This window comes from Pezoporus wallicus, unplaced genomic scaffold, assembly GCF_028554395.1.
Source record: "Pezoporus wallicus isolate ANWC-B61680 ecotype Strahan unplaced genomic scaffold, APGP_CSIRO_Pwel_v1 contig_5879, whole genome shotgun sequence".
NCBI lineage: Eukaryota > Metazoa > Chordata > Aves > Psittaciformes > Psittacidae > Pezoporus > Pezoporus wallicus.
In genome coordinates, this window is record NW_026637549.1 from 1959945 (window position 1) to 1987214 (window position 27270).

At 38.9% G+C, this 27270-nt stretch overlaps 1 protein-coding gene across 2 annotated transcripts in view; it reads left to right on the forward strand.

Moving 5' to 3' along the window:
• HDAC9 (histone deacetylase 9) overlaps positions 1 to 27270 on the forward strand; it is a 385328-nt gene that overhangs the window by 225132 nt on the left and 132926 nt on the right. For both annotated transcript variants that reach the window (XM_057406208.1, XM_057406209.1), the window contains exons 14-15: positions 16500 to 16677; positions 23065 to 23198. In XM_057406208.1, the coding sequence (XP_057262191.1) occupies positions 16500 to 16677; positions 23065 to 23198 (312 nt within the window). The remainder of the gene's footprint in view (positions 1 to 16499; positions 16678 to 23064; positions 23199 to 27270) is intronic.

Below are 27270 nucleotides of genomic sequence, written 5' to 3' on the forward strand. Positions count from 1 at the left end.
CCCAAAAAGCTTCAAATCTGTCTTCTCAACATGCAAAATGCAGTACTTTTATTCCTGAATAAAATACTGTTATTAATGACAGCCTAAAAGTGCAAGTGGTAACCTACAAATTACAAGGTAGAGAATTCACAGTCCAGAATCAATCTTACTAAATATGTCAAGAATTAGGACAAGTATGTAAGGCTGAGTAATTAAGATGAAAAAAAATCTGTGGTAAGTCTTTGTAGTGAGTGGTGTATTTTTAGGCAGAGGACTTGCAAATAAAGTCTTAGTTGCCAAGTCCTATATGGCATGTTTGGTAACTAGCAGACATAACATTTGCACTTTAAGTGGAATATGATCCTCTGTCTGGGAGAACTGGTCATTAATATGTAACCTGCAGAGCTGGGATATTCCTGTGGTAACGAATAATTTCTTTGCAGTGGAAACGTTTGCAGAAAAAATATATAACAAGGAGAGAAGGGAGAGGAAGTTTTTTTCTTCTTCATCTCATGCGAAAAATCTTTCCTACTCTGAACATACAAATGTAAAATTTCACAATTTGAGTGGAAAACTTTATCAGCAATAGGGGGTCACTGAACTGTAACTATGCTCACCAAGAGAAGCACCAGAATATGGTCTTCACAGTCTTGTATACCTTGATGTGTATTGAGATAAAAGGAGATGGAAGCGCTGGCATCTTACCTAGGTCCAAAAGAACGTGGCATTAATACACCTGGTCAGAGAAAGGTAGCAGGAAGCAGAAATTGTTTCTTGGACAGATAACATCTACAGAGAGATATCTGCAACATTATGCTATATTCCTTGACCCATTTTTCTGCAGTACTTAAACTAAACAAACTTGTAAGTGCTAACCTCTCACCTAAAAACACCTTATAAAAAAAAAACACCCAATCTACAAATCAAAGCAAAGCCAAGATGTCGTAAAAAAAAAAAAAAACACCTCTGCAAGGAGCTGTTGTTGAGGTGTCTCCTCTGTGTTAAGGGAGTTGAGCTGTACTTGACTTGGAGGTTTCAGCTCTCCACTTCCTTACTCTTAAATAAACAGTAATTTCTGGCAAATCAAACACCCCCACCCACACCTGACTTTACATTTATACCTATGATTTCTGCAGGTCCGCAGTGCTATTCTGAGAGAATGGAGAACTCATGAGCAAAATTCCCCAATGGATTTGTTGTCTGCTTCTTACAGAAATAAACGAGCATGGCTCCTGCACCGGAGCTGCTGAGCTGTGAGACAATAGCTGTGCAGATATGACCAGCCTCTAGATAAGATTTTGAGCTCTTCACTTAGTGACCAAAAATCCAGACCCATAGAGTTATTCCTAAATTACAATCCCAAAGACTCTTAATTGCTCAACACAGGGCAGGCAGATCCCTGTCACCAGCCATCAGAACATCCACTGGGCAAATAGCCCAGCTAAGCAAATAGTTTGGCTCAATGTACACACAAACCCACAGCATTAGATGAGAACCACACATGTGCATAAAATCTGCTCTAGACAAAAATGTTGTCTACAGAAAGCTGCATTCATGCTTTGTCAGGGTGTAGCATATACTCAAGGTGATAAATCATCTCTGTTTCTCCACCCTCCCTCCCCCAGCTGCACAGTGACTAAATGCCTCTATCAACAAAGTCTTTTAAGTCAAATCAACCTTTTAAAAATTCCTCTTTCTTAATGCTCTAATGTGCATGGGTTCACAAAATTAAATTACAATATTTTTATCTGTTTGGGATCAGTACTGTTTCCTCCTCCTTGTGTTTACTTTCCTTCAGTAGCTGACATCAAAATGTTTTCTGGAATGCTGGGACTAAATAAGTTATGCTTAACTCAATATCTAATACAAATAGCCCTGGGGAAGCTCCAGCAACACAATCATAAAAGCTACAGTTTCTTTTAATAGCTTGCCACACTTTGCTGATATAGTATTTCTCTAATCACCAATCTTTACGTGCCTTCCTGACCTTAGAGCTCTCTGTCCAAATGACTTTGTGGTATCAAAGGCTTGTGTCATTGGAAGAGTGAATGGCTTTCATTTTTCTCCCTGAAACTTCCGGTTCCTGGCATCTGCAAAGAATTATTCCAAGCAGTGTTTTGCTGCCTTGCGGCCACTGCCCTGTAGTGGCCTGACTGATGGAAGTGACTTTTCCCAAAAAGGTTACTGTGGTCAGTGCTGGGTGGGTGCTGCAGTTGGTGCACGACTGGTCATGCTTTCTCAGCTGATTTTGTCCGACCTTTGGGCTACCACAACCATACACTACAGCAATTAATCACTGTGGGGTTTGCAAGGCATCGAATAACTAGAGTGTACACTTTTTCATAGTAGAATATAGCAGAAAACTAAACCTCTCCAAAATAACCGCATATTTCAAAAGCCTTCACATTACAACAAAGGTGAATTCCAAGGTTTAGAAGCTTTTAAAGAAGCAGTCATTGCAGGGGGACCTAGGGAATCAGGATTCACTCAGCAAAACCTCACAGTGTGTGAATGTCCAAAAAATCACAGTTGTGATGCTCTGAGCATTTCTAGGCAATGAGAAAGTTGGTGCCTGAATCTAGTCTCAGTTACTTAGGATTTGTCTCTATTAAAGCTGCATTCTTGTTCTATTCAGCCCACTCCCATCTAATTTTTCTACTTTCACATTTTGTCCTTTTGCTCTATTTTGTTATATTCGCCTCAATTTTATTTATTTTCAATATGAAATGCAATTGGACCTATACGGGCACTTACTGAGTTGAAACAAATTAAATAAAACGCATAGCTTTTTCTTTTTCTTTTTTTTTTTTTTTTCAGGGTGCACAGTGGGTAAAGAGGATTTTCAGGATAGTTTTTCATTATTTTAAGTGTATTACTGCTTTAGCTCCACAACTGCAGGCAAGCAAGCACCCTTAGTGTTAAGCACCGAATGTCATGTTGCAAAGAAAACTGCTTGAAATCTCCCTAGTTAGGATAGATAAAGCTCAGATGAGATAAGGTGATACAAAGGTTCAGAGATGTTAGAAGCCTGGTGTAAGCTGATCAGTAACAGATAAAATTTGAAAATCCTACTTTTTCTTCTAAGAGACAAGATTAAGACTGTGTTCCTCAGAGACGGATTATGTATTTCAATTACTTAAATTAAATTTTAATTCAAAGAATGAAAACAAAACATCTTCAGAGATCCAAATCCTCCCAAAGCAATCTAACTTGACCCAAACCTCTCTCGGGGCTGCCAGTCCCTGGTGCAGCTCTTTCAGCAGCATGACCCTTTCTCTTCCACCCGCTCTACCCCTGGGGAGAAGGCAGCCACCAGGGACACAAACATTTCACAGTTGGAGGGAGCCAGCCATGGCCCCCTGCTCAGGGCTTCTCAATCTCTCCTTTCTCATTAAAACACAGAGATTAGGTGAGACAATTTACACCTCTGGGTTAGGCACCAAGTATGTGCACTGGTCACTTCAAGCTTCCTCCATGGGAATGCATTGCCTGAAACCACACCCTGTATTCGCCTCTCTTGGCCAGTGTTACGTAGGCACTAACAGATGCCTGTGATGTGAAAGCCTAATAACAGCAGAGATGAATTTACCAACTGGCTTTTGTCTGAGGCATTCCCCAGGTCTTTTTTGTTAAGTTTCAGTGGGCCTAAAATCTCAATGCCTTCAGATGGCAGCTACTCATAAAACTGGTGCAGTGTTTTTCTTCCTGCCATGCAAAGCTGGAGTGTGTTATTTCCACTGTAACAAGATGAATTTTGCTCTTAGCGATCGTTGCATGAGTAGTAAAATTTTGTTTTTAAAAGAATTTGGACTTATCAGCTTGGTGAACTTCATGTAACAGTTTTTGTACTAAAATATTTTGAATATCCAGGTTATTACAGATATTACCCCAGAAAAACAGCCAGCTCTGACAGGAGGCTCAATAACTCTTTACTGTCACACATGCAAATACGCTACAGGTTAGGTGAGGTAACAGATGCCTCCATCTGAAATTATACTGAACCCAGGTTTTTGGAGCATTATCTGGGATTTTGTATCAGGACCAGTTCCTGGATGTACCTAAAATCAGAGGAATTCACCAGCTAATTAACAGATTGCAACTTTGTGATCCCTTCCCCTAAAAAGGAATAAAATCCCAGAAGATCTTTAGGATGTAATATGCAGTATGTACAGTACTACATCATCAGGGAATATTGCTCTATGACATCAATAATAATCACAGTGTAAATACAGATTAAAAAAAACCAACAAACAAACAAAAAAAACAAGGTAGTAGCAGGCAAATTCTTCTGAATTAATATATCCATGTGTGTAGCATATCTTAATGTCCAAAGAGCCACTTGGATGTGACAAACTGAACTTCTATGATGAAAAGCAGAGCTATATCTAGAATTGTCAGTAAAAGTCAGAAGCTTGGCCATGATCCCACATATTTTTCCCCTTTTTGAATGTCACTATTAAATGTTTAATTGCTTTACTTAGGTTCATCTACTGAGAGTAGCAAAGAGAAACCCCAATATCCATAGTCAGAGGAAGATTTGGAAAAGAAGAGAGGGAAGGAGCCAAGAAGCTCATTGCCTGCAATTGAGCCTCTGGACAGTGCTTACTCTGGTTGGGCTCAAGGATATATCTGCCATGTTTTAGCATATCTGTTCATATGGCAATCAGATTGTGTTTAATCCCCTGTGGTTGATAAGAAGAACACTTAAAATGCATCCTGTCTCATAGAGTTACAACAGGAACACATTTTGCTGGGATGACAGGACCCAATGCTTTGAAACCAAGCCCCGGAGTTTTCAGCCCACCTATGTAGCTCTGCCAAGGGCCTGAGATACATTTGACAGCAGTGGCATGGATACAGGTGCCAGCTATCAGGAGCACTCTGGCACTACCTGGCTTGGGGTGCTGTCAGCATGGCTCATGGGACTCATGTCTGCCCTGGGGTTGGCTGTGGCACCATGTGTACACTACATACCATATTATGGGACCACCTTTCCTCCTGGTTTCTCTGAGTAGGTTTGATCCTTCCAGAGGATGGAAAGAAAGCAGACTGGATATTCCCAACAAGACTGAGGACAATGATCCCAAAGTCACAACTGAGAAGTTTCTGGGGTCCCTTCACCACAAAGTCACTGTGATCAGCCTTCCTCTACTCACCCAGTCCATTCAGAACCCTTTTATATCCAGCTTAAAGCTGTAGAATGGAGATGCTTTAATTTGTCTGTGTACTCCCTAAAAGCTGTGCTATTCTCTAGTGCACATTGATCTGACTTCTTTCTCCTACCCTTTTCCAAATCCTGGAAAAAAACAAAACAACTTCTGACTGTACCTCTACTACTATTTGTTGTAATAAAAATCACTGAAAGCCACAGTGCTGCATTATTTTGTAATTATAACAGCCAGAAGTGTAGAATATTATTGATGCAATGCAATTGTTACTGATGCAATGGTTAAAGGAAGAATCTAGAAATGAGGATTTCTAGTCCCTGTTCACTAGAATGGCATCATGCAAGGATATATAACAGAAAAGTTATTACAGAGAAAGAAAGAAGACATTCATAGGAAAAAGACAGTAATTGCAATAGTATATGTAAATGTACATATATCTTTAAAACCAAACAAATCAACCAAATTGTTCCTTGAGACATTACGTTACATACCTATCTGAAGACAAAAAAGACATCTAAGAAATTATTAGCAAGCACAGCCTTTTTCCCAGCATGTTAGTAACTACATGTCTGCAACATAGGAGAAAAAAGTTTCCAAGCACCAAAAGATTTCATTTTTCACTGGCCCCAAATCTAGAGCATTTGGGGACAGCTATAATGTTATCTTGAGTGAACACAGCGCCAACATAATTAGGAATAAAGAGGCAAGGAGCAAGGGGAGTTGTCTGCATAACTTCACTTTGTAAAATCTCCCATGCAAGGTGGCAGGTAGGAAATCTGCATAATAACAAACTTGTCACAAGACAAGGCCAACTAAATGCAACAATTAGAATTAACATTTTGCTTTGACTGGTTCTCAGGATTCCCTCTTTCCCTCCTCCCAGGTTTCATTGATGTAGTTAAAGTTGTGACTAGTGATCCGGTATATTTTCCATTATATTTTTTTTAACAAGTATTGTGCGGATGCAGAAGGCTCTCTCTCTTCTTTGCAGTCACTGCTTTAAGAAGCAGCTATTGAAGTGCTAAACCCTCCTCTCATATAGCAGTGAAAACCCAGAATAAATTTCTTCATTCCCCTCTAGTCTATCTAGACTTAGATCTGCATACACAATCCACTCTGGCCCCTAAAAGGAGCTACAATGTATGATAAATTATAATTTATTATTGAAGGAGGTTACCTTCTCCACTGTCAGGTCCTTTCTTTTGAGCATTATTGCTCCTTGACTGCACCCCCACAGCTCTTGGGACGCTAGATTTGTGCTTTACAGCTGCTCATCTGCTCCTTCTCACTTGCTTATGGTCTTCCTGCTCAGCCACCAACTCTGAGACAATCTCCAGCATGTGGATGCCCTCCCAAGGTGCCATCAGGCCACATGCATGGTGGTGCCTTAAGGGACTGCACTGGAAATTGAGCTGATCTTCAGGGCTGCCTTACCCAATATACAGATTGAGATACCACTACCTCAGCTGGCCTTTAAAACAAAGGTATAGTGATTCTGAGTACTAAGCAGGCGAACTGCAAAATAATAATAGCTAATTTCTGAAGTAGAAAGATATTTTTGTTTTAGATTTATTTAGGCAGTTCTGAAAACTTTAAATAATATACCCAAGGTGGTTGTGTTTTCTGTTGTTAAGGAAGGACATGGGTTATAGTAAGGAATAACAGAGCCCGGATGATGAATATAGACGAGGGTTTGGTCTCTGATTTTGTGTCCTTTGGTATCTTAAGCATTCAGACTTCTTTTCCTGTAAGTTACTCCTGTATACTTTGGATAGAGATCTCTTCCAGATTGAGAAAAATATCATGAAGGCTAATGCAGCAATGATACTTTTGTGGTGTGATCAAACCAATGAGCCACCTTGCAGAAGCGCTACATGGAGACAAGTGTTCTTACTGCTCTCACTTCTCCTCCCCAGCTAGTATTCTTCTTACTTTTTCTTATTGTTTCCATTTCTTATAATTGTTGTAGTATCCTATTAGATTTGAGCATTCTGAAGATGTGAACATATGGAGGACTCAGCTGTTGTTGGAAATAGAAAAAACACAAGAAACAACTGGAAGATAGTTGTACATAAAAGTAAAATAGCTTTCAAATTAAAAAAAAAAGGAAGAAAATAGAAAACAAAAATGGAGAGCACTCTCATGAAGAAGAGAGGGGGTGACAATGGGAGAGGTTGGAGCTTATGATACTCAGTTTGTTTGGACTTTGTAATACTGCTCCCTCTCTCTTTTCCCTTTTAGTCCCACCTTGTCTTCAAAATCTCTCCCTGTCACAGCAATGTAGGCCATTTTTCACTTTTTTAGAGGAGGCATTTAAAGCACATTGTGATGAAGCAAGTTCAAATAGATTCATTCATTCTTCCCACAAAATATAACAAGTATAGTGACCTCTTCTGAGCTGTACTTTGCATTCTGAGGGCAGAGATTTGCTAAAGGTTAGAGAAATTGGAGAATTAATTTTGCAGTCTGCTTTATACAATTTGTGCTATGCTAGCACATACTATTTTTCATGTTTCTTTTTAACCCTGTAGTTGCTCCTAAATCAGCAAATATATGGTATGTGTGTCCCCTTCAATTTGCCCATTCTGGCAGTTCTTGTAAGTATTAAAACCAGCAGACCCTATGCTGAGCAGCATATAGTAGGAAAATCCCAGATTTCAAGAAATATTTAAAAGTAATCTTTAGGTGTTCAGTTCAATTTTGTTCAAGTTACAAATAATCTTATTGCAAATAAAATATTATAAAAGTACACACTGTATTTGTTCCAGAAATATATTTATTGCATAAATAAATAAAGCATACTGCAAATGTACAGAATACATTACAGGTATAAAGAACAGCTCTGAAATAAAATATTTTGTGGGCAGTTTCACTTTTTTTCCATCAACAGCATCCTTCCTATATTCAAATTCTATATTTTGTAGAGTCTCAAATTATATCACCATCACACTACAGATCACTATTTCTCTGTGTGCTAAAATCAATGACGTGAAGAGCTAAGCACCAGGGAGAGAAAGATATTTTAAAAATCCTTTGTTATGCTTGCAAAAGGGGGTGTGTACATATGTATTTCTTCAAGAAACAAGATTTTACTACAAATATATTGGAGAAATGAGGTCTGTTGACATTTTAACCACGCCAAAATAGGGTGTGAGATTTGGTAATATATCTCTCTGGAGAGTTCAGAGGGGCAGAAGTCCTCCAGTAAAGGAGTAGAACCTGGTATCCATCAGGTTACAACTCTGCTGTCATGCAGGCAACAGCAGAAATGGAAGGTTTGTGCAGAAGAACTCTGGTGTGGGCAATGGCAATGCACACACCTGCTGGAATTTGTGCATCAGATACAGTAATCTATGGAAATGGTCTACAGAGAGAGAACAGAGCTGTTCTGTCCGTAACATCTTTGTTATGGCTATTTGCTGACCATATGATCCATTGATGTTCCCTGTTCTGATCTCATGTACCTGCATACAAGAAAGAAGTCATTAGCAGAGGGCTTCTATATACCCACATGATTTTGTGCTTAGACACCGATGTGTTAATGTGGGTGAACTCTGTATTGAAGAGCAGGGTTTTCCAAGGTTTCATCCTTGTATGTCAGACCCAAGTAATTTCCATTAATTCTACAATGAATCCCAAACTCAGCAGAGTTACCTATAAGACTAGAACAGAATCTGTTGAGTACCCAGAAAGCATAGATCTTCACCAGGGATGCTGCTGAATTTACCCTGGAGCCTGTTATTTGCCTGTATGAAGGCCAAAATAATGATGCATCACTTCAAAAGAAACTGTATGAATCTGCTAAGAAAAATAGTTCCATTGAGTAGCAGAAAAATGGAAGTGGTTGAAATGATCTGTGTAAAGTAACACCACACTGATTTGCCAGCAATGTTGAAGAAAGTTGGGTTTTATTTCCCAGAACAATGAACTAGGTGGGACAGGTGATTTTTCATTAATTACTTTGTGCCAACTAACACTTCAAGTGAATGACTGTTGGAAAGCTGCGAGGATTAGGTGCTAGTAACCATTAAATGCAATTATAAAGCTTATTTATTCTTCACATCAAAGTAAAAGAAGCAAATACTTGTTAATACTGAAAGCTGGGGCAAGATATGTGGACAACTGTATTTTCCCACTGGTATTAGTTTCTGTACTTCTTTGTATTCTTTTTTTTTTTTTTGGAAAGCACCAAGTGACTTCAGGAAAGTCTTGTGGTATTTCTAGTAAAAGTAATAAAGTAACAAGAACCTCGAAAGATTTAATAAAAAGAAGAAACAGTGCACAAGATGTTCAGTTGGTCCCTTTCTTCCCTTCATTGTACCTCCAATTATATATACGTTTATATTAAATCTCCGGGAGAGTCAGAAAGCAAGGAAAAGATTCAGCCAGGAGTGCAAGCTTTTGAGGAGGTGCTGCATTTTCTTTGGATGTGTGCTGCGCACACGGCAGAGTCAGCACTTTAGCAGAAGTGACAGAAGTGGAGTACCTGCCAATGTCAGGAGTGGAGAAGGCAGGTCTTGAAGGAGCGGGAACTGGGATTGAAACCAGCAGCTCAGATGGACTCCTGGAATTTCCCTCCAGTAGAAAATGCTCTGTATTTAGGGCCCTCACTGCTGTAACTCCCAAACATCACTTCCCATGACACCTTTCTTCTTAATCATGCCAGGCTTCAACTTACTGACTGCCTGGCTCGTATTTATCAAGATGGCTGAAAACTCAGTGTTTTGGAAACTCTTCATCCAGGGGAGGTAATTTTTACCACCTGTTTCTCTGCAACTGTGGGTCAGCAACCTGCTCACCTCCCCCTGCTGTGGCAGGGCAGTAGGTAGAGTCCCAACCCTGCTGTTATGTCCTACAACCAGAGGCAACGGGTATGACCCCAGCCCTAACCTGCTCATTCGGTAATACAACCCAAGGCAGGTAATCCATCCTCTCCTACGTGCCTTGATGAAATAGCACGCTCTTATCACCCCATTAATAGCCTTTGCTCTTCCTCTTTTCCTTTGCCCACCTGACAAAAGTGTTGTCATTTTAATAATATGTTTTGCTGCCCCAAAGGAGCTCCTGCCCTAGAAGGGAAGGGTTGCAGGAGGGCACAGAGACTTGGCTGCTGTGTGAACAGAGGGGGAAAACAAAGATGGTTGCGGGTGGTGAACATGCCCTGGGCAGTCACTGCAACAGGGCCACCCCAGATACTAAGCTCTACCTTGGCAGTAGCTGGAATAAGCCTTTCCACACTCCTCCAGAAGGCAAGGGAAGGGCAGAAGGCATGGAGCTGTTTTGCTGTGAGCAGCAGGTTGCTGCCCAAGGGAAATCTTTTCTGCCTAGGACTCCAGGCAGTTCTGGGGTATGGCTTTCATTCCATTGTTCTGTATCTGCACCCAACATGCAGTTGATAAGATTTCATTTCTCTTTACCCGTTTTCTAGTCAACACTGTCTTCCCTGGGTTACAGCAAGAGAAAACCAAATTCTCTAAGCAGCCTGATAATATGTGACCTAATACGCCCAGATGACTCAAGGCTAGCTGCCCGTTTTTTCCTGTCTATGCTTTTCTTGCTCTGAAGCAATTTCTATCTATTCAATCTTGTGTTTGCATCCATACTTGCTATTTATTTACGTTTCATAAAAATGCTGATTATGAACTTGTGTCTGACTGTATTTCAGATTGTGATTCTGGTATTTTTGAAAGTGGTGACCATGGAAGTTTGTGGCTTTACGTATGGTTTTGTCAAAAATAGAATTGGTAGGGTTTCTTGGTCATGTGTTTTCTCCAAGTGACAGAGCTGTTTAAAAGATCTTTCAACATATTAATTTTCAGGGGTATCTCAGACTAATTTTATTTTGTATAGATTGACAGAGGTAAACCATAACTGCACTTTCACATTTGTTCACACAAGCATTTTCAGAAGACCTCATGACCTATTTTTCTCAGTTCCTGAGGAAAATTAGTTATGGTTTGAGACCAGCTGGCAGAACAGTAGTTCATAAAATTTCTGGATCAAAAGTGCTACAACTTCTGTTACCTACAGCCCTTTTTGTCACAATTCTCCTTGTGTAGGAATCGTTCTCTGTTTTTTTCCCTGTCATTTCTGGGGATAACAAAGGTCAATCCCATTAATATTTTCCATGAGGTCCATGATTTTTGAAGCACTGGTAACTAGCTACATCTGTACTGTATGAGAAAGTTCTGGGTGCCCAAAATTTATTGGTGCCAGAATTTCCGATTGAGTCAGACTTTGTATGATGCTGTCTTAGTCTGGGCAAAGGCTGCCATCGTGGGGACCTTAAAGCAGAACTAAACTCTATTTGCTGCAAGAAGCAGCCATTTTCCTGGACGCAGCCACTGTCTGGTCTGAACATCTTGTGGGTGCATTCAACAACGGTACCAGGAAGTTCGGAAGTCAAGGAAGATGATGGGTGGGGAAAGACAGGTGGCAGGACCTAAAGTTACTCTGTTTCCACGTTGCTACAGGGATCTTAAAATGGGTAAGGAGCAGAGAGACTCCAACAGGAGCTGTGGGGTGAGACAAGGCAGGTGTCAGAAACACCCTTCGGAGGAAGGAGCTGGAGGAAGCACTTGGAAAGCCGTAGGTCTTGCTTGCTGGGCAGGGTTTGTTTTCATCCTCATGTAGGACAAAACTTCCTCCAGCACGTTATGTATTTTTCCTCCTCAGTAATAACTGGTCCTTGCGGTAATGTTCAAAAAACAATGTGGAAATTATAGGGAAAAATTACCTAGGGAACAGGCCACCAAAAATGCTTTGAAAGGAAAAGCTTTGCAAGGTTAGCAGTACTAAAGGTCTTCAGGGGAGGGTGGTCAATACATGAATGATTTTTAACAGTTAATAGACATTAGCACACATTTCATACTTCAGCAGAGGCACGGCAGAGGGCTATAAACCTGGCCACAAATACGTGAGAGACTATAAGCAGTAATCTTGCCACTAGGAATGGCAAATTTTAAATTTCCTAAGGAAAAAATAGATTTCTACCACAGTGAGAAGAAGCCAAAGCATAAACCTGAAGAGAGACATGCATATGCCCATATACAAGATTGTGGTACGGACATACAACTTTTATGATTTATTTAGCTGTGATTAAACTAAAACATACCAAACTAAACTAAAAAGCAAAGTGTTGTGAGGCAAGGAAAGTTTTTGTAAGTGAACAGAACATATTTTTCTCTGCACAAAACATAACAGCCTGAAGGAGTGCTAATTCATGGAGAATTCACCTATACTTTATCATACAACATAGATCACCTAATAAAACAACTGAACACACTTGTGAGACACCAGTTCTCACAGCCAGTAGAACTAAGGAAGTAGCTCTCATTAAAATTCCCAGAACATGTAAAACACTAAGCACCAAAACATACAAATCACACTTCTACATGAAAGGAGTATTCACACCAACCCAAATTAATTCCACCTCCTCCTAAGCAAACCTTACAGTAACAGTAGGAGAATAACAAATATTTATCTCCCATGTCTCTTTAAGCATCATCTTCTCTTTAGATACTGATTCTAGAAATCCTCCTTAAAATAATTACTGAAGGTCTGAGCTGGTTTCTGAGGAAGACGATAAATGACCCTCCATTCGCTCCAGCAGAGGCCCTAATTGCCTGCCTCTACTAATAAACTAATCTCAGGCACCTGGAACTAGCAGGCTCCATGCCGGGCAAGCAGGGCTCAGGTTACCTAAGAAATGCTCCAAATATATTCACACAAATCACTAACCCTGCAGATGTGCAAATACTGCTTTTGTCATATTGCTGGAGAGATGGACATGTGTTTGCAGTGCTGTAGCACATAAAATCTGAAGATGAATTCATTGTGTTGCTTTAATCCCTTCCAGAGTCCAGGTGGGCATCTGGGGAGCCAGATAAGTGTTTTGATTATTCACATTACTCATTGCACTAATCCAGTTGTCTGTGTGTCACAGTGTATCTCAAATGCTCACAGCATAAATACATAGGTGGCTGGAAAAAGTATATGCATTTCAGGAGTGCCTGTTGTCTGTAAAATGAAACCTAATCAGGAAGTTAGCCTAAATCTTTGACAAAAACCTAAACAAGTCCAAACTTTGCTGATGCTTCGAGTTTTTAAAATTACAGTTTTAGGACCTGGCGGTCACCAGACGATGCAAGCAAGCTTCGGTGTTAGCCCTGGGAGACAACCTACTGCACTTTTAACAAAATTTAAAAGGTTTTCGCAGGCAAACAGTTTTCCATGACCTCCGAAATTAAAACAGGTGTCATGCAGCTTTCCATCCAACCATCCACAAATTTCTTCTCCTTCCATGTACTGATTATGCTGATAAACATCTGTCAAATTCAGGGTATGTGTCTGGTTTCGTTTGAGAAGGGAAGAATGATATAAACAAAATACATTTTAGCAGAAAAATACAGGAGAGCAAGAACAGGTTTCCTCTTTGACAAATTGCTGAAATGTATGGCTGGCTGGATCCTAAGTGATGTTCACACAGGTTGATTAGCATTCTAAAATATTACCTTGATTTGCTCATATGCCTGAACAATAGTGTTATTTCTATTGCTCACATAGACACAAACACCTAATCTTGTTATAAGCAAAGGTAGGATCATGTTCCTGAATTATCCATGTTTTATAGTGTTCCAGACCTAGAATCTTTTCTTCTTGAAGACAGCACTAAAAACCCCAAACCAATCCAAAACCACCTAAATTAACTTTTTGAGGTCAGAGACCTGGTTAGATTAGATTTTGGATATTGGTTGAACGGCAAACTTACAGCTTCACTGAATAAGATTGTGCAGTCACTGCCCAAGTGAAGTTCAGGTCTGAAAGTAAAATAAAGGCAGATGAGGCAGCTCTAAAGGCTCAGAGCTGAGTCTACTTGCACTGAAAAAAGTCCAAACAGAAACATTTGTTTCTCATCCCCACTCACTGAGAGCTGAATTCCCAAGATTTCCTTACGAAGTACATTTAAATAATATTGTTTAATAAAGACTTCCAGAATACACTGGTGCACCCTTACTGGCTTGAAGTAATATGAAGAATACCCTTTGTCTTCTGTACTCTAGTAATTATCAGAAAAGTGAACTCAGTTAATGAATTAGTGTGAATACTAAAAGATACTATCAAAAATCCCATTAATCAAAGAACTACACAGATACCAGGTATTTAATTCCTGCAATTAATGCACCTGCGATGTTGAGGAGAGCAGCAGAAATAACAATTCTGTTCATTTCATGAATGGTAGTAGAGGTCTGTGTGAAGAAGGGCTCCAGGTAGGAGTTTGTCTTCCTCCAAACTGCTCAGCTAGCTCTTGTGCTTTGAAACAGATCAAAAGGAGGCAGGAGATGGTGAATACACCAGCATCAGACAGACAGTCCAGCTGTCACTGCTTGACCCAAGGATGCAAGGTGTCGTCATGCCACAGACAGCAAAATAACTCCTTTATTGAGCATTAAGCCAGCATTGAGGACTATGACTGCTAAATCCTCACAAAAGAATTAGGAATATGTTCTTCATAGGAAATTAGGAATATGTTCTTCATAGGAAAAATATTCAACAGAATAGCATTCATGTGCTCTTCACTTCTCACCAATCATCCACTTTCAGCAAAGGTTACAAAAGGTTTGCATGCCTAGGAGAACAAAAAAATATCTCCTCTGAAAATTAATCACAGTAAAAATAATTAGTGAAATTAAGTAAAAACAAGGCACTTCAGCATTTCAGGAAAGAATTCCTGAATATTATGTTATGTTCATAGAGAAAGGGCATGCATAGATCTCCTCAGATACCTCAAGATATTTCATGAAATATACAATCTCATCCTGCTATCATACATTGAAAAAGCAATAGGAAAATTTGGGGACTATCTAAAGAAAGGGAAAAGGTTTAATGATGCCAAACCAAAACACTTCTTGTAAAATCTCTTTTTGCAAAGCCTCTTTTCTGCTTACTCGTATTTTCTTTCTCTATTTAGTCACTTAGACAAGGTTCCAACTGATTTACCTTCCTATAACCTTATGTCTTTTCTCTGAAGTGTGACCCTAGATTTTAATGTGGGTTTTGAGGCTTACTTTAAAACATTTGCTCTCATTTCAGCTGTTACTCATGATTACTGCTTTCATAGAGGCCTTTTTTTAGGTGCAGGGTAGATATTCTCTCTTCCCATGAGCTGTGGATTCATTTTGCAGTGTACAAGGAACTGGGACACTCCAAGGTACTTCTACCTGATTTCCTGCGCAGCCTGAACTTAGTTTCATCTCTGTAGGCACCCAACAATCCCTCTTTGGTTGGGTCAGACCTCTGAGCTGCTGTGCCAAGCAACAGCACGCAACACTGCTAATTGTTACCGGGTCAAAACAGGAAAAAAGCCCCATACATGCACCATATATACCTGCATAAATGTATACCGAGCCAAGGTGAGGATAAACAGAGCCTGCAGTTCTTAGAAGTGTGAACTTCATCTGAATTTACATTGCAGAATGGTTTGGAAATCTCTTGCTTGCTTTCACTTTCTGTTGAGGTTCTAGGACTATATGCACAAAAAACAAAAGGAAAAAGAAAAGGACTTGAGCAACTCTGCTCTGTGGAGAGAGTGAATGCCAAGGTTTCTCCTGACTTCAGCAGGGTTTCAGCCTTTTGTCATGTCAGCAAAATTCACCATCTGTTGACAAACAAAACAGAGGAGGAAATCTTCCTTTCTGCTCTCAGTCTTTTCACACCTGCTGACCTTTCCTGAAGTCTGGCACTGCCTACAGCCGGCAGGATTTATGACAAAAAAAGGTGGTCCCCAAGTGGGATCTCATGTAACAATTCCTGAATTTCTAAGCCATTTGTGAAAACTTATGTCCAAATCGTTCCTGGTTTCCAGAGTACTCTGGGGACTGAGACCTCTGTAGAAACTTGAATCTCAGTCGCTCAGCAAGTTTTGTACTTGATAGTAAGGACGCCGCTTTTCACTTTCTGCGCTGTAGGAAGATTTTATTTTTATTTGTGTAGGGTCATAACATGCACATTCTAACATCATATTACGTATTCAATATATTGGAAAAAAACATTGTCTTTTATAAGCCTCTGAATGCGAAACCATTTTTCCCTCTATCAGGGAGAACTGACAGGTTGCCTGCTATGACCTACCTACTCTCCAGCAAAGTCAGCAGCCCATGCTGTCAGTGTGAAAACATCTGTTGAATGGATTTATTGACTAGGTCTTAGCTGTGAGTTGCTGTTGAGGGGGGGAGTCCACACTGTTTATTACAGCCCTGACCTAATGAACTTAATTTGTTGACATGTTTCCCTCAGTGTCTTACTTGATCTCATCTCACATGTCTTTCTACTGTGCTGTTTTCTTGGAAACAGGAGTTCCTGGCACATCGGCGTGTCCACCAGTTGCAAATCTACCAGGCTCAGATGGCTACAGTTGGCATGGCGGGATTAGATAAACATCAGCCAGTGTTCAGGACCCCATCTTCCCCCGCTGATTCCACATTACCTCAAGCAGATATGGACCAGCCCAGCCAGCATGTCTACACCACTGGTAGGATACCCTAGACTGCTTTAAATAGGCAAGAAAAATGTGTTTGTTATGTAGGATCAGCAGACTTAAATGCCTCAAATGCCTCCTGCAGCAATGCATTCAGTTTTAGCCTTGCTGTTCCTCAGTTTTATGATGCTGTACTGGCATCATGTCAACCAGTGCAGCTGATAAATCACACAATATTCACACAGTCATAAATTATTATCATTGACTGGCTATGGCAATATAGTAACAGGTGCATTTTGGTGCTTTTAAGTCATTTATAGTTTTTTTATTTCATTTCTCTATTTTCTGGGTCTTTTCTCTGTGTTCTTGTTGCCTGTTTTGTAGAGACCACCAGGAAGTTGAAGAGAGACCACCAGTAAGTAGGAAAGCTGCAATATAATTCTCGACATCTTCATTTTATAAGTCAGTCTATGCTGCAAGATTGCTTTCCCTGCAGAAATAGCAAAGCTGTAGCCATGACTAGAAGGTGATGTTGATTACAACTTTGGCATCTTTCAGTAGCTGTTGTGGAGTCTACAGAGGAAGGATTTACAGTCAGGCCCTGGGAGTCCTCACTCAGGGAGCATCAGGTATAGCCTGGTCTGTCCAAAGCAAAGTGATTGAAACCCCCAAAAGCTTCAGTGAAAGGAAGAAAAATTAACACACAAGCACCATTTCTTATTATGGGTAATCTAACCTTGCAAGAGCTCCCATCTTTTTAAGAGCCAGAATCCCAGGATAACATTACAGCATGGTTAGATGTGAAGATTCACTTACTTTGTGCACAAGAAAGGGAAAATGAATACTTGGAGATATCATTTATTCAGGTTTCTGACAGAGGTATTAGTTCCTTCACATCTGTTGGCAGACTTGCCATGACCTAAAAGCTTACAGCTCTTCAGGCTGTGACCATGAATTGATCTATGATGGAGTTAATGGACACTCTATGAGACTGTGCAAGACAGCATGCTCTCCCATATTCCCAATTAGAACTAGAACTTGGAAAACAAAACATAATATTATAAACAAAAAAAAAGAAAAGAAAAAGAGATGTCCTTAAAGCACTGCAAGTAAGTGGGTAAATGGATGCAAAGAATTTCATTTGCTGGGTAACAAATATTTGTTACCCAAAAACCATGCTAATTCACTTTCCATGAGTTTCTGAAAAAAAAACAAACAGCTGTGTATAGACAGGATTATTTAAAAAAGGCCACTGTTTTTCTAGTTGTGCTTCACAGTGTCCCCAAAACACTGTAAACTCGTGCTAAAAGATTCACAGAACACACCAGAAGTGAACTCACTGTGTGCAGGCTTCAGTGTCCTGTTCAAAAATCTGCAGTTCCACTAGAAAAGCTGAATGGAGTTACAAATGTAAAGTCTGCTGTTTCAATCTGATTGCTAAGGCTTACTGACATCTCCCTTTGTGAGTCCCCAGAAAGGGGACTAGGGCCAAGGGTGTTACATATATCTGGGAACTTGTGGTACCAGTGGAACTGATCAAGAAAGAAAATGTTTAGTTGAGCTGGAAGAATAAGAGAAGGGATGAAATTATGTAGGACAAACACTGAATGGAGACGGTGTGGGAGCGGAAAGTACCAGGCATCAGGGCTTGAGATCTGACACAAGGAAGTCTCATGAGCTCTGCAACAGAAATGCAGACAGCCCATACAGAGAGTCAGGATGTAAGATTGCGCAGACAGTTTAACCATACCCCTTTAGTTAAGTATCACTACATGCACAACATCAATGGAAAGGTAGAAAGAAGGAAAGAAGGAAAGAGAGAAAAAACGTATCTTATTCTATCAGAGATTCTCAATCTTTCACTGAACTCCTTACTCCAAATCAAAGTATCTTTTTCCTGAATCCCTGTTTCTTCTCTTATTGAAGCCTTTTTCCCTATCCCCCACTCTTTCAAGATAAACATCTCTACTCGTTAAAAGAGATCCTCCTATTTCCTCTTTCTCTACAAATTTATGCTTCTGATTTTCCACTTCTGCTCTGTACCTTCACCTCTTTCATATCCTCCAGGCACTGGCTGGAGACACAGTAAAGTGCTGTAGGTGCTTCTCAGCTGTATCTGTGCTAACAGCCAATACTCCTGGGCTGCTAGACCAGTTCTCAGATTCTCAGATGCAATAGAGAGATGCAATTCTGCATTCATAATGAAGCCTGCTTGAAGAAGCCCCTTTCCCTGACATGTCTTTAGGCTTATAGACTTACATATATAAACTTTGTCGCTACCACATCTGAGTAAATTGAAAATATATTTAATTTCTATGAGATTAACATCTTTGGAGTCACAATGAATTGATATTTTGAAACTTCAACAGCTCTAATACAGCTTCTGTGAATACCTAGATTGATGTGTGCATTATAAATGTATGGTATGGTATGGTACAGTACGGGTATGGTATATAGACTGGCTTTATTTGTGCATAGTATTTCCTGGGTCTGGCTGGTGCCCTAGCATTTATTCACTGGTTAGTGGAAAGAAAGAAGTCGACCCAGTTTTTATCCATTTTTATGTGGCCTTTCCTAAATTCTTCAGGAACTTTGACAGCTCTGAGCAAACTGGTCTGACCACAGTGCTGACGTGCTCTGAGCAGAGGGTTGGTCTAACAGACATCCCTGTCAGCCTCAGCTATCCTGTGGTTCTGTGATTTGCTCCTTTAAGAGAGCACAAGATGCAACCAGTCCACAGCAGTTGCAGCACTAGCATTTTTAAACACATGTAAAGAAGGAATTGGTGTGTGGAAAGGGAGAACAGCATGAAGTGAGGTCGAATTCAGACTTTAGAAATTAATGTAAAAACACCTCCCTGCCTTGTTTTATTTCTTACTGGTTTTGTGTGGGATTTTTTTTTGTGTGTCTTTTTTTTGTGTTTTTTTTTTTGTTGGTTTTGGGTTTTTTTTTGGTTTTGTTTTTGTTTGTTTTGTTTTGTTTTTCTTATTTAAAGATAATATATTCTGGAAGACAAAAAAAGGTAGAAGAAACACTCTTGTGGCTGAATATTACACGGGGATCTAAATGAGCCTGTATTTTTGTGAGTCATAAAAGAAAATGCTCTTAGGCAAATATCTGAAGGGAATATTGGCTAATATACCCTGAATGGAATAAGAAGGGAATAAGAATGCAGATACCTGTAAAAGAGCTGTGCAGTATATATGCAGTAGATATATGAGATAAAGAGTTAAAGATGGAAAAAAATATAAAGTCTACCTGATGCTCATTTAGATGGTTTACAGAATATTTGACATGATTCAGTTCAGACTTTTCTTTTGAATAATTTATTAGATATTCTTCCCTTGGGTTTTCTTATTGGCAATGCTCTCCAGGGCACTTCACCTTCTTCAAAGCATATCGTTAGCTAACAGTTTTTAGGTTTCTTGCTCTTTTTGTTTAAAATATTATTAAAATAAGCTGAACCAAATAAAGTATTTGGAAAAGAATGGGTGTTAGGGAGTCCCCATCAAGAAGGTTTTTTTTTTTCAGATGTAATGCAAATTCAGTTTATTTTGTCCTGTGTCCTTTATCATTATATGGTTCAGTTGTGCCACCGTTCCAGTCTGTCATCAGGGCCGCATTCTGACCTCACTAATGTTGGTGTAAATCCACAGTAAGTCCGCCAGTCTCAGTAGAGCTGCTCAGATTTACACAATGAATCTGAGAGCAGAATCTGGCTGAAGGCATTTTCTCTGGAGAGACAGAATAGCCATCTTTTATTAATATTTCACAGCAGTCTGCAATTGAAAACAGTTGTTTCTCTCTCTCTCTGGCTCTTTTTGTGGGGGTGGGGAGGTTATTGGCTGAATCCTGTTAGGGAAATCCTACAGGCTATTTTTAGCAGTAAGCTCTACTGCTGCATTGTGGTATTGTACCAAGCACATGTGCTGTATGAGCAGCAGCCACACATCTGAATTACTTGCACATCCTAAATCAATTTAGATGCTTGCAATAAATGAAAACATATATTTCATTCTTTTCTTAAGTCAATTAATCCTGCTAGAAATTAATTTCACACTCAGTGGTGTGAATATCAGTATTTAAAAATTTGGAACAGATGCTTCTGCCATGCAATATTAACTTGACCCAATTAAACTGTTTTTTGATTAGGACAAAATAATTTGCATACAATAAAACTACATTTGTAGCTATATTGTATTTTGGGGAAAATACTAGTTCACTAAGAAAGGGATGTTTATATCTATGCCAACCAAAGGAGGCATCCTGAATACACAGGTACAGCTTTTCACTTCAAAACCAAGGGTTAGTTCCAACTCTGATATAGGTCATCAAAAAGTGTCATTACTATATAACATATTGATTCTGCATAACAATAACATAGTAAAAATTTTTTTTGTATTAATTTCAGTTCAGTCTATGGAAGTCTAAGCCTGTAGGGAGCATTGATAATTAGAAATAAAATATTGATTGAAAGAGTGGCAGGCTGGAGATAATTTCCATTTTCAGTTAATTTTTTTTGCATTTAACAAGTATTTCCATTCAAATCCATTAGATGTAACTGCCTTCTCTGCCTAAGAGCTTCTGTAAGTCCTGATGCATATACATTTAGCATCCAAACACCTCTGTTAGGCAGGGGGATGGGAGGAAAGGTTTTCTTATCTAATGGTATCATGATCACTGGCAAACTGTACAATCTGGGTATACAGCAGAATGCAAAATTTAAACATTTGGTGCAAAGAAAAGGGAAGCAAAATATGTGAGCATGGACTTATTCATGTGCATTTGCTATTTCAAATAACTTGTAAGACCTGATGATAGAGCAACAAAGCTTATAAACATCACAGTGAAAATAACTGCAGAAAAAGGAAATTATTGACTGCGCTGACAATGCCAGCGGAGATTTTCAGTTGCATTAGTTTATTATCCTCAGAAAATTATTACTGATTTTTCTTCTTTACTTTAGAAGAAAATTTAGAAGAAAATTTATTTCTTATGAACTATTCTGTTTGTTAGATGATCATTTAGCATAAAGTCAGTCATGCTCAACATAGGTATTATGTTTGCATTCTCCTTAAGCTAAACATAACTGTTGTATTATCATTTTGGCTGAAATAGCAAGATTGCAAAGGTTGAATTCTAAAGTGCATGAGCTAAGAAATATGGCAGCATAAATATTTCTAGAGCAGCGTAATTTCTGTCTGGCTTCCAACTGAATTATCTCAGAACCTTAACTTTTCATTGTCCACAATATATACTGACTTTTAGCAGAGTTTTAAACCATTCAATATCCATTCAAGAACTTTGCTAAATAACAGTAGTATTGAGCATGTTGTTGAATCTGGACTTCAGTTTTATATTTTCTTCACTTACTGACTTTTCAGTAGCAGGCTAACACAATTTTCCCAGAATGGTGCCGTCATCTCCAGTAGTGGTGGCACATAAGAAAGAGGCTTTCCATGCTAAGTTTTGCAGTTTGGAGAAATTGTTAATTTAAGTCCCTTTCAATTTTAAGGGGATGAAAAATTCAAATGTTTCCAAAATTCAAATTTTTCACAGGTGTAAGGAAAATATTTTTATTCCAGACATTTCTGAGGGAATTGCAAGCAACAAATAAATAAATAAAATCATTTTCAGTGTTTCAGACTTGGTTTGAAAGCCTGGAAAATTGAGGTTAGCTCAAGCCTACTTACTGAAATTTCTCTTCTGCTTCTACTATACAGCTACAGAGCAATGTGATATTGATAACTGTTTCATATAAAGTTGTTCTGTCCTTGAATAAATGAGCATAGAAAATTCAAAAGGTACCTTTCATTGCAGTCTAACAATAAGATTTGGTCCTGATTGAGTAGTGGGTGGAACTTTTCCTGTTAATGAAAAAGGACTCTGGCTGTCACTGTTGCAGCACTCTGAAATTTTCATCTGATATTTTTTGAGATCTGGAATTAATATAGTACTAGTTAAGCAGCACAAATACAGAGTGGCATTGCCATTTCATTATTTTTTAAGGTTTTTCTGAATGACTTTCCTTACACTGCTATAAATAAATAACCTTTTTGTGTTATATGTAGGTTAACAGCCTTAGCTGACCTTATGCACTAGAGGAAGAGAAAACAAGTGATTCAATAATAGGACTGAAACTTTTCTAGCTGTAAAAGCTTTAACAAGGTACCGCCAGGTTTCCTTTCTTATTTACAGCTAATTGCACTTGCTAGTATAATTTCTTGAGACTGCATTTTTGCCTTATCAATATCACAAGATGTAACTTTTATTTCAAAATTCAGAACCTCCCAGAGGAAAAGGGAATTAAAATCCAGAATTTTAATTTTGCTATAAGTGTTAAATAAAAATTCAGTTGTGCTGTAGTACACATGACACAGGACAGTGTAACTTGCATTTCTCTCATTTTTTGTTTCCTATTGTGCTGTCTTTGTGCTGAAGGTGTTGTATATGACAGTCTCATGTTGAAGCACCAGTGTATGTGTGGCAACTATGCTAATCACCCTGAACATGCCGGAAGGATCCAAAGCATCTGGTCAAGGCTGCAAGAAACTGGGTTGCTAAACAAGTGTGAGGTAATAAAAAATAAAAACAAGATATTTGACTTGTTAAACTAAATGGCAAATTTATTAAATCCTTTCGTAAGAGAGTAATTTGTCTTAGGAATTATTTAACTGACAATATCAAAATAATGCATTTTAGGAAAACACACTTCCCAGTCAGAAAACAAAGAATTTACACATTGAAAGTCATTTGCGCGTATGCATCAGAATATAGATAAAGGAAGGTAGACAAGCAGCTGTCAAATGGCAAGTACAGTCTTTTCAACAGTGTAGTTCTTAACTTTTTCAAGCAGCTGAAGATTTTATTTCTGTAGGAGCACAGAACACTGGAGTTTTTTTTAATGTATTTTGCATTACTCCATAAGCACACTGCATCTTGTATTATTTCAGACTCTAAAGTCTGTTTTCATATCATTTTCATTGCCTGGTGTACAACTGCTGCCATGTCAAAACCCAAGACATTCAAGTGCAATCTTCTGACAGTATCAGAGTAAACGTTGAACTTTTTCCTGCTTTGATTTCTCTCACAAAATTGTTTATTAATGCATCATGCTTATATCAGATATAGGCTCTGAGGTGTATATATGACTTAGGTTACTGAAAACAGCCTTTTCTTGTCATTGACTGCTTCCCATGAGTTGTGCAGAACTGTCAATTTTTGCAGAAGCCTGTGGCAACTCAGGGTGCTTACTGCACTGCAGCACAAGTTAACAAAGTTCAGCACAAGCTTGCTTGTTTTGCAGGATCCCAAAATTTCCAGGGCATTTATGGTCTATTTTCTTTAATTACTTTTCTTTATATACTTAAGTTTTTACAAGCCCAAAGGAACACGTACAATAGATTCCTTTGATTAGCTATTAGTGACTGTCCACAAAGATTTTTCTTCAGGTAGCCTAGTGTACTCTGCAGTGAGATATTGCAAGCACTATAAATGGATTTGTTGCATACACTCATCTAACTAGATGGCAGCACTCTGACAGGCTAATCCTTTTTTTTAGCTTGGATAATTTTTTTTCAACCTTCAAGAAGACTTTTCAGCAAGGCTCTTAAGGCCTCATATCAAATGAGTGGTTTCACTGGTGGGATCGCATACTTAAGGAGTCAGTTAAGCACATAGCCAAGTGCTTCAGTAAAATTCACCAAACCAAAGTGCTTCACTAGTTATATTCTTGACTTAGAACCCACTTTATAAGCAAAAGAAAAAAAAAGGAGAAAATAAGGAAACCAAAATGTACTGGATTGTATTGCTTTCTTCAGTAAAAACAGATAGTTCCCAACAGTAACTTACATGCATCTGCAAAAGGTGTAAATGGGAAAAATTATATAATTTAGTCTGAGGTGTGTGCAGTCCAATACTTTCCTGGAAGATATTGCAAAATCCAGTGACTGACTGGGCAAAAAGGAAATATGTTACTTCATGTCGAATGGCTTTTTTGTGCCATGTTTTGATTGGATATAAGGAGGAAATTCTTTCCTGTTAGGGTGGTGAGGCACTGGAATAGGTTGCCCAGGGAGGTTGTGAATGCTTCATGCCTGGCAGTGTTCAAGACCAGGTTGGACGAGGCCTTGGGTGACATGGTTTAGTGTGAGGTGTTCCTGCCCGTGGCAGGGGGGTTGGAACTTGATGATCTTAAGGTCCTTTCCAACCCTAACTATTCTATGATTCTATTATGTGCCATTATGTTTCAAAGCATTATGTGCTTTGAAATGAGGCTGGAATGTGAAATGTGCAGTCAAAATATGAACTTTGATGATAAAAATTTGACGAACTTCAGTGTGAAGCTGGTGTGTAGATTTGGTGCTTACCTTGATCCTATTATGTAACTAAAGACAGGACTTTATTTGATGATGTAACCTGCCTTTTGCTTCACTGAATTCTTTAGCACTTACCTGACATCAAACAGTGCTCATTTTTCAAAATATGGAAGGCTGTGGTGATTCACTTAATTGTTGCTCTGATTTTTTAGAAAGGTAATTCAGCTGAGTATATGACTCCTGATACCAAAGGAGAGGTTATTGCATTATTCAAGAAATAATAGGCCACCACTAAACTGCATTCTGAAACATACCACACTAAGAATGAATCATCAAAGCACCACAAAAAAAAATCCATTGTCTTTTTTACCGACTTCTGAATGCCCCCTCATGGACATCAGTATTTCTTAATATAGTTTCTTGTATAATTTCCCACAGTTTCTGTCAGAAGGAGAAGGGAGATCACTGGTCAGGTTTTGCCATGTGCACTGCCTCATGCACCAAGCCTGAAGGGCAGTTTAGGAATAGCAACTTGTAACAACCATTTAGGAAATCCTCTGCAGTTACTGTGAACCTTCTTTTTTTCTCTTTTACTAAACAATTGTCCCACAAGAGAGCTGCAGTCCCACTCTTTATCTGATGAGGAGTTTAAGGATCAAGGCTAGTTCAGTCAGAGGTAGCTCAAATCTTGTTACCTTTCAAGGTGTGTATCCTTGGCCACAGGCTTGTGCCAGGAGGCCCTCCCTATTTTCTTAATCTAAGAAGAAATCCTTATAAAAATGAGAACTTTATATCTATGCTATCTTTGTTGGAGTAAAATGTGTTCCTAAATCATGCAGTGTGGCTTAATGTCTCTCACACAGCTCAGGACTATGGCCCTGAAGAGATGACTGGCCAAGAGTACAGAGAACTGTCATTTAAGTGGGCATGGGATAGTGGAAGTCATATATACTGGGCTGACACCATGCTTGCTGCAGCTAAAAGATTAATCTACTTAGATTAATCTAAATGTAATCTCTTACCTATATATACTGCTCATGTTGCCCCCTTATATAGCATTTTTAAAATATAACTTGGTAAAATCATAAAGGGTTTGACTAAGGTACTCAAAGCTGTGTCTTCATTACAAAATAAAATATGCCAAGGATTGTTCTTCACCACTGTGGCCAACTGGAATGGAAAGGCTCATGTTCATACTACCAGGAATGCTCCCTGACCCATGCCAGTGACCAAACCATATCTGGAAGTCGTTTGGGAGAGTGCTAGCTGCTGCTCAGCCAAAACAGTGTGAAGCACCACTTTAGCAATTTAATAGTACAGATGATTGTGTTCCTGTGCCTGGGAATGTTTCCTGGCACTGCTTGATTTACTGCTGCAGATACAGCCAAAAGGGCTTGCTTTTCCAGACTGTACTTTGTTTTTCTAGCTGTAGATATCTGAGCTCTAGAGTTATTCAAACAACAATTTAGAGGATTTCTGCTAAATTGAGAAACAACTTACAGCTTTAGGATTTTCTTTTTTTTTTTTTTAATCATATCACTCTTCCAAGTAGATAGATTGACAAAGGAGAAACAAATTCAGATTATGGCCAGCTCTGGAGAGACGGACTTGAGAGACCTGCACCTGACCGAGCCCAGGGCAAGAGAATGGAGTCATTTCCTCATGTAATGGACTTTTTTATAATGTTGGTATAAATGTATTGAGAAAATAAAATTCAGGCACAATATTTTTGAATTGGTTTATAGTTTTGTGTATTTTTACTGAAAGACCTATTCTGTGTTTCTTAAAAACAGACAGATGTAGGACAGACAGGTATCAATGCAGCACCAGAACAGGGCCGCTAAAAGATTCAAAGGTTGAAATAAAAACATCCACTATCTTTATTTTTTTTTTTTTTTCAATTTTGTCTTGGCATGGAGCAATGCACAGCTGTCTTACCTTTGGGACAGAAAAAGGACTGAATTATGTTTTGGTAATGGTGTCTGTTTTCTACTTGTTATAAGGAGAGGAAGTATTTACATATCTCCTTTGGGGCCATAATTTAGGCACACATGACTGACATTAGGCTACACTAATCAGCACCGTTTTAGAAAAGAAAATAAAAGAAAAGAAGACTGTAGACATGGTCCCACTTTGTGCCCCCACCTTCACTTCCTTTAAGGACTGTGATCCAGCAGCATTTTTCTTTTCAGTCTGGAATTTGATCTGAATTTCAGTAGTTTTCTGGATTAGGGAGACATCTTACACCTTCTTCTGTCCACATCTTATGGACTGAAGGTAGAGAAGAAACAAATTTAAACATTACAATAACCTTGAGTTTACCAGATCA